General features: G+C 46.5%; 1 protein-coding gene across 4 annotated transcripts in view; it reads left to right on the forward strand.

Annotated features, from left to right (window-relative positions):
* DCAF8 (DDB1 and CUL4 associated factor 8) overlaps nt 1–5234 on the forward strand; it is a 42678-nt gene extending 37444 nt beyond the window's left edge. For all 4 annotated transcript variants that reach the window (XM_061183216.1, XM_061183218.1, XM_061183219.1 and 1 more), the window contains 3 exons: nt 3478–3597; nt 3999–4115; nt 4741–5234. In XM_061183216.1, coding sequence (XP_061039199.1) covers nt 3478–3597; nt 3999–4115; nt 4741–4857 — 354 coding nt within the window. In that variant the 3' untranslated portion in view covers nt 4858–5234. The remainder of the gene's footprint in view (nt 1–3477; nt 3598–3998; nt 4116–4740) is intronic.
* Nucleotides 5235–7850: the final 2616 nt, after the last annotated feature.

The following is a 7850-nucleotide window of genomic DNA, read 5'->3' on the forward strand; positions in this document are numbered from 1 at the left end:
CCCAACACAGCCAAAAATAAATAAATAAATTAAAAAAAAAAAAAAAAAATGTATAGTCTGGGGGTGCTGAGGTTTTAATGGAGTATTTTCTTCCCTCTCCTGTCTTCTGCCCCTCTACAGCACGGTTTATTAAGAGGAGAAAGGGATTTTAGGGAAGAACCTCTGGCCTGAGTGAGGTATCTTTAGGCATGGACCTTTTCCAAAACAAAAGCATTAGCGTTCAGGGCACACCATCCTACACACTGTACTAGGTAGCTAAGTAGTGATCTTGAATAGATCCTGGATTAGCGGATACAAGCTAGAAGGAGCATTTTTTCTGACAGTTGGGAAAATCAGAATATGGTCTGTATATTGATACAAACACACATAATATATATGCATATATAGGGAGAGAGAAATATGCTCCCGCCCCCGTGACCATTTTTGTTGTTTGACTGCTATACAACCCATGATCATATCATAGTCTGCCTGTCCTTTGAGTTCCACAGACAGCCTCCATAGAGATAGGGCAAAAAGGAAGCCTGAGGATCGTGAGTTGGGGAGTGAAAGGTGGTCAGCTCTTAGGATGTATCTAGCTAACCATAAATTTTTTCGTTTTTTTTTTTTTTTGAGACCTAGAGTCAAGAAGGATTCAGTAGCTTTGTATTACAAGGTTTTCAGACTGCAGAAGATAAGAAAGAGGCAGTTTGGGCAACTACATTTTACTGACTACCCAAGATAGTCTTGTTAAGAGCTTCTAAGGGATGGCTGAGATGCTTATTCTTTCTTCCTTTTCATTCCTCCTAAGCTGTGGGGAGCTACAAAGAACCCAGCCATCTCTTGATGAGGTTTATCCAGAGTGGTGTTAGAGTTTAGAATGGTTCATTGCAGTTGGGATCCCATTTCTTCTTGTGTGTCTCTTATCCTGGTGTGAGGCTATTTCAGACTTTCTTCTGGTTTCCTCTAAATTTTGGGGACCTGGGACCAGTATAGACCCAAGGCTTCTATGGCTTGAATATAAGTGGAGAAGAGTCTAGAACTTGAAGGTGTGTCTCACTGTTGCCTGCTTCATTTCCTACTTTTCCATAGGTCTTCTTCTATCATCTGTAGTGAACAAACCCAAAACACTGGAGTCTTAATGAGAATTCTGCTGTAGGCATGTAGTCATAAGAAAGCCAAAAGGGGCCAGTGAATCTTTTATTGATCATAAACTATTGTCTTGCATTCCATTCTAGAGAGATGCAGGGCTGAATGCCCTCCCCCAGGCCAGCACTTGTCTGTTGTCCAGAATCACTCTACAGGCCAATCTCCTTTCAGCTTAGCCAGTGTCAGGGTTTGATAATTAATCCAGGTGCTCAGGTTGGGAGGGCATTTGCGTGGGATGGGTGGGCCCCACGCCTGAGTTTTAGTGGTCATAAGAGTGAGGTACTAGAACAAGAGGTATAAAGACTGCACCCTGCAGCGAGATTCCTGGCTTGTTCTTGCCTCTGTGTAAGCTGAATGATCTCTGTGGTCCTCACTTGGCTCCTGATTTTTTGTGCTAACCTCCCAGCAGTGGGGTCACCAGCGCCAGCCTGAATGCAGACTATATCATTAAGTAGACTGTTAGAACCAGAGGGGATCTTTGAAATTCTCATCCAACTTGCCCAGGTCTCTCGATTCTGTTTTTGGCTCAAACTGTAGTCCTTTCATTGTTTCCATTCGGGGACAAGGGTGGGGGATGATGTCAAAAGACAATCCTTAGTCTCCCAAAAGCACTTTGCTCCTTTATCCCATCCCCTGCATCCCTCAGCCCAGTCGTCTAAGGCCAGAGCTCTTTTCTCTGCTCAGGCATTATTGACAGGATAAGTCCTGGCATGCAGACAGGTCGGGTGAAGTGACCAGGTATTCTGGCCCAGAAGCTCTCTGTTGGCTTCTCCTGCAAGCTCCAACTCAGGTACTATATGTAACTTACTCTCTTGCCATTGGCTTTGTCCTTAGTCTTAAGTTCCAAGGAATTTCTCCCCTGTGCCTTTTTGTTTTGCTGACTTGTCAAGCACAGCTAGGTCAGAGTTTAGAAGGGTAGCAAGGGCTTATCTGGAGATGGATGAACGAGTTCAAGTTTGTATGTGTTAGGTTGTCACATATCTTTTGATAATATTTTCTGGCAATGGAGTTTTTCTCTCTAGTGCCACCTCTGCTCCAGATGCTGGAACCTCTTCCACACTGCCTAAAAGAGCCCAAATATAAACTTTGAAATGAGCTGATATGTGGAATAAAAGAAGGGAAATGTGGTTTCTGCTTTACTCTTAGACTCAGACTTAGCTTCAGTGTTTTCTGAGAATTTATTTGTAAAATGGAAGACAAAGAAGATTGGAAGTCAGTATGTCAGTTTTATTTTCCATGCTGACCCTGCCTTCCCATCAGCTGTTCTCTGCATGTGCAGGCGAGGCAGAGAAGGTTGGTCCATAGAGAACTAAGAGGCTGTTTGCCAGGGGTTGTTTTCTTGGACTGTACTGCAGCTGCAAGACGGGGTGGGGTGGGGTGAGGTGAGGAGTGGCTAGGACCACACCTTCTTCCTTCTGGATGCTTTTGCCATCTATTCCTCGTCTGACTAAAAGCCCAAAAATGCTTTAGCAGCTAGATCTGGGACCAGCTCTTCCGGTAGGGGTGGTAGCTGCCCTGCTCTGCCAGGAAGGCTGATGTTTCCAAGTCAGACAGCAGGGGGCATGGGTGCCTTTGGAAAGAAGGAGGCTGCCTAAGCCAGAAGGCCTTTGCCTCGGCTGCTGTAGTTCATTCCTCCTGCTCAGTGAATATATCCAGAGGGTGGCTGAGCTTGAGGCTGTGGGTGCCCCAGGAAGCTGCCTCACTGTACCGTGCTGTCCTATAGCTGAGCCTGTTGTGTTTTCATGGCAGGCAGCAGAATGCTGTCTCCTGGGGTGTGCAGGGTTCTCAAGCAGATATGTGTCTCCACTGCCCCACTACTCTTCAGGCTCAGCCTCTTCCCAGCCTATGCCTTCTTCCAGTTCTAGTAAACAGTGGAATGTAATTGTTCTCTGAGTCTTCTCTGGGGGCTCAGCAGCAGCTGCTGCTTTCTTCATTTTTAAAAATGTATTTGCCACTTGGTGAAAGCCACTGAGATGTTTTTTTCCAGACTGGGGCAAGTTGGAGCTTTGGAAGCTGGAGAGAATGAGGTCATCTGAACCTCACTGCCTTTTTGTGAAGCCAGCAGTATGCTTGGCCAGTCACCCGCCCACCCCTAGAGCTATGTCTGAGGATGAGGCCACCCCTACCTAAGCCTAGGAAGTGAGAGATAGGCCTGGTCTTATACCCAGTCTGTGTCCAGTGTTTCTTTCACCCCGAGGGCCCTTTGGCCTAGGCTTATGATGGGTGGGCCTGTCTTCCCAGCAGCTGCCTTAACTTTTATCAAGGACAGTTGTTTGGTTCAAGGTGAGTAGTGGTTTTTAAACCGTATTGCCACATACCCCTGAGCCTATGTTTTCCTTTACTCCTGACCAGGTAAACTGTCTTGAGCCCCACCCTCACCTGCCTGTGCTGGCAACCAGTGGCCTAGACCATGATGTCAAGATCTGGGCACCCACAGCTGAAACTTCCACTGAACTTACAGGGTTAAAGGATGTAAGTAGCTGACTATAGATTTCTTCTTTCTGCTTATCCACATACTGTTAGGAGTTTTCATTGTCATAGGAAGGAATAACTTGCTGTACAGTTCTTTAAAGGCACTGCTCTAACACCCTCCCCCACATTCCTGTCATTGCCTCTCTAGGAACAGTCCCAATCCAGGGGTCCAGGGTGCAGCTCTGAAGTGCATCTAGTTTATGGTAGAGGGGACATCTTTAGGAAGAATCATCCATCTTCTCAGTGGATGAACCTGGGGCATTCTTTCTTAATCGAATCTAGCTATACTCCAGCTCAATAGTTTCTAAGGGAAGATTTTACTGGGCTAGAACACCAGCCTTTTCTGATCAGGTCCAGGGTTCCTATTCATTACCCACTTCCCCAACCCTTTTTGGTTCCAGGTGATTAAGAAGAACAAGCGGGAACGGGATGAAGATAGCTTACACCACACTGACCTATTTGATAGCCACATGCTCTGGTTCCTCATGCATCACCTGAGACAAAGACGCCATCACCGGGTAAGCTGGAGTGGGAAGTGAGCTCCCAAGGGCATTGACCCTCTCAAGAGGGTAAAATGTTCCAGTGCATACTTCTCACTGCTTTAGGAGGAATCAGGTGGAGTTAGTTGGGTTTCCTATCCATTATTCCCCATCCCCGTCAGAGCTTTGATGTAGCCTTGGAAGAGCCACTAGCAGAAATAGGTGGTGTCTGCTTTGTGTTCTCCATCACCACGCATGCGCAGGGCTGTCTTCAAAAAGGCAAAGGCATGAGGGTGGGGAAGGAGTTGAGAAGAAATAAGTCATCTCAGGTGTCTTGTGTTTTTTCTCTTGTGCCAGAAGAGGCCTAGGGCAGGGGTTAGCAAACTGTGGCAGTTTGGGCAAGTGCCTGCTTTTTGTAAATAAAGATTTATTAGACTACAGCCACACCCATTCATTTATGTGTTGTCTGGCTGCTTTCATGCTACAACAGCAGAGTTGAATAGTTGTGACAGAGATACAGCCCATGAGTCTAAAATATTTACTATCTGGCCCTTTAAGAAAAATTCTGCTGACCCCTGGCCTAGAGCATGTAAATTATAGCTAAGACCTAACAGGCTTGTCCTTGTTCCAGGGAAATTACTAATAAGCCTTTCCCATCCTACAGCGCTGGCGAGAACCTGGGGTTGGGGCCACAGACGCAGACTCGGATGAGTCTCCCAGCTCCTCAGATACATCGGACGAGGAGGAGGGCCCTGACCGGGTGCAGTGCATGCCATCCTGAGGCCTCGTACCCAGGAGGGGCAGGCTGGGGCTGCCAACCCGATCCTGCCTGGGCAGCCCTTTCCTGTCCCAGGCTCTAACATTCAGCAGAAACGCACTTTGGACTTTTTGCTTTAGATTTAAAAAAAAAAAAAAAAAAAAAAAAAAGAAAAAAAAAAGACATCCCAGGAGGACAAGCCAGAGGGGAGCAAACCTACAGAGTATCTAGAAGTGGGAATTGAGCCCTGGAATGGGGTTCCATGGAGAGGTGCATAGGACTCGGCAGAAATGGCCTCTCCCCAAAGCCTTTTTTTGGGGGGCGGGGGGAGCCTATTTTGTTAACTGGTTTGGGGTAGGGAACGGGGTTTCCTTTTCTTTGATCTCCCTTGTTTCTTGGGTGGGGGGTGGGGGGATAACTGGCTGTTCAGTACCAAGGGGCCAGACTGGGGGTGGTAGAAATGCCACTCTCTCTTTGGTTTAGGTTTTTGACTTTATTTTCCTTATTTTTTAAAATTCTATGACAGTTGCATTGTTTTTTCTTCCCCCTGAGCAACCCCATCCCAGGATCCTGTTTTTCTGGGGAGTCCTTAGAGCCCCTAACCATCCCACACTCTTCACTTTCTTTTCCACCCCATTCATTCTCTGTACTTATCACAGTGTTTTGCACTTGATTATGTATCCTTCACTCTCTTCTCTTCATCTCATCACCCCCTCAGTAGGTCTGGTGAGGGAGGTTGGGGGGAGGTGGGAGGAGGGACGGAAGTGGAAGAATAGGAAGGTCGTTACCTCTTCTTTTACTTAAAAAAAAAAAAAAGTTGTTTGGTGGCAGCAATCTCCCTGTCCCTATCACTGTTAGAGGCCTAATTTTATATCTATAAATATATTAAAAAGCAAGTCAAAATTGGATGTATCACGTTAAAATTATTGTTGAAGTTTAAATACCTATATATTCTCTATGACTGCAATAAAGGGACTTACAGGAGAGAGTGAGTGAGAGTAATGATGTGGAGGTATCACCTGGGGTCGGCCTACCCTCTATGCATGGCCACTGGAGATTAGGGCTTAACCTTTACGTTTTAGGAGGCTCAAGAATGGAAGGATCCTGAATTCTGCCCTTTCCTGCTTTCCTACCATGGTTTCAGGGTTGGGAAGCCCCTTTCATCTCTTTGCTCCAGATATCCTACCTCTGCTTAAGTCTCGTGGGGGTTCCCAGGATGGCTCTGCTAACCAGAGACTGGCTCATCTTCAAAACTTGACTGAACCGTGACTTCAGGAAGGGTTCTTCCACTGCAGACCGTCTCTCCTAATACTGTGTGTGACAGGAGACACACTCACTCTTACCTTTAGCTGCTTGATTCTTTAAACTATCCAACTCCACACCAGCTCCCTTCCTAATGGAAGAGTATAGGGAAAGACCTCCTGGGTTTGACTTTATACCTTGTCCACCTTTTCCTATCTTGGGATTGAAGGACAAGTCATTAATCTAAGGATTGAGTAAGGTGGCTGGGGCTCAGACACCTGTTGTATCACTGGTCACTAATTATGAAAGTCCCAGTTGAATTCTTGCCCTTAAATGCTTTTGCTGCTATTTCTTTGCCCCCAACCAGGAATTCTGCATCCTGGGACAGTCAGATTCTACTAGAACAGGCCAGGAAGGAAGGGAGGAGTGAAAGGGTGGAATTCCAGATACTCCTTCCTCCTGCCCCTTTTCCTAGCAGCTCTCAGACCAGATGTTAGCTGCTGTACTTCCTCCCTGAGGTAGTGGATGTGTGGTGACCGTGAGTGGTCTGTATTCTTATTGCTGGTGGGGTGATGGAGTGGGCTGAAACCATGCACTCTGGAATTTGTTGTGTATTTTCTCTCAGTAAAGCCTTTTTTTTTTTTTTTTTTTTTTCCTCTGACTGCTGCTGTGTGTGTGATATGTGAGCCATTCATTCATGATGGGCTATTTTTGTTCCTTTCAGTATAGGTGCCTGGCCCTGGTCTTATTACAGTTTTAGGAAGTCCAGTCTGGGACATCCATGTTTCCAGTGGTTGGGTTCCAGTGGGAGACTGTGTAAGTGGAATAGGCCCCACAGTTCAGTGATACTTAGAAAATGAGAGAAGGCAGAGATCCTACTAGGGGTATTTTCCTGGCCTCTGTTCCAGGCTGCAGTTAAGGATTTGGGGGTAAATTTTGCTCTCCCTCCCCAGTCATCCAAAGGCTTAAAAATCCCGGTCATTCACACAAATTTAGAATCAGTTAGGTACAGTACAATCAATCACCTTTATTCCAGGGTTAGAACAAGGCCGTGCACACTGCAGACAGAGGAGCACAGGATAGGGGCAATCTCACAGCAGTATAGGGGGCGGGAGGGCAGGTTAGTCTTTTTAGATTATTTTGCCTTACAGAGAAATTGCTAGACTCCGCTGAAAATGACCCTGTCTCCCTTCTCCCATCTCATCCTCTTCTCTCGTCAAAGGAAGGCTCTTTATATATTCCCTCCCTCCACCCCCTTTCTCTCTCAGACTTGTTCTCACATAACATATCCTGGCTTGGAAGGATAATTCCTGCTTATTTCCCCCCTCCCAGTTGTACAAATATCTCTCTCTCCTTGAGGGAGAAGCCAGACAGGACTGGGGAAACTTGGGAAGGTCCTTTAAGGCAAAACTGTGGAGTACTCGAGGTGTATGTGTTAAGGCAGGTGTCCGCAGCAGTGGCCAGAGGGGACAGGCAGGTTGGGCTGGGCTAGGCTAGGATTAGAGGGTGCTCTCCAACCAGTCTGGCTTCTTCCCTCTTCCAGTAGCCAGCTCTCCCCTCCACTAAAGTTTTGCTCCCACATCCTAGAAGCTCCTAGCTTAAACTTTCTCTAAATAGCCTCTTGAGATTGCATGTGAATTTAAAGTTTAAAAAAGTTTTGTTTTGACTATGTAGCAATTTGACTCTGCCACTCCCTTCACTGTGGCATTCCCCTTCCACCCCCGTCCTGGCCTAGACAATAAGTTAATGCTAGACACCACAAAAAAGGGCAGACA

Source organism: Eubalaena glacialis, chromosome 3, assembly GCF_028564815.1.
Source record: "Eubalaena glacialis isolate mEubGla1 chromosome 3, mEubGla1.1.hap2.+ XY, whole genome shotgun sequence".
Classification (NCBI taxonomy): Eukaryota; Metazoa; Chordata; class Mammalia; order Artiodactyla; family Balaenidae; genus Eubalaena; species Eubalaena glacialis.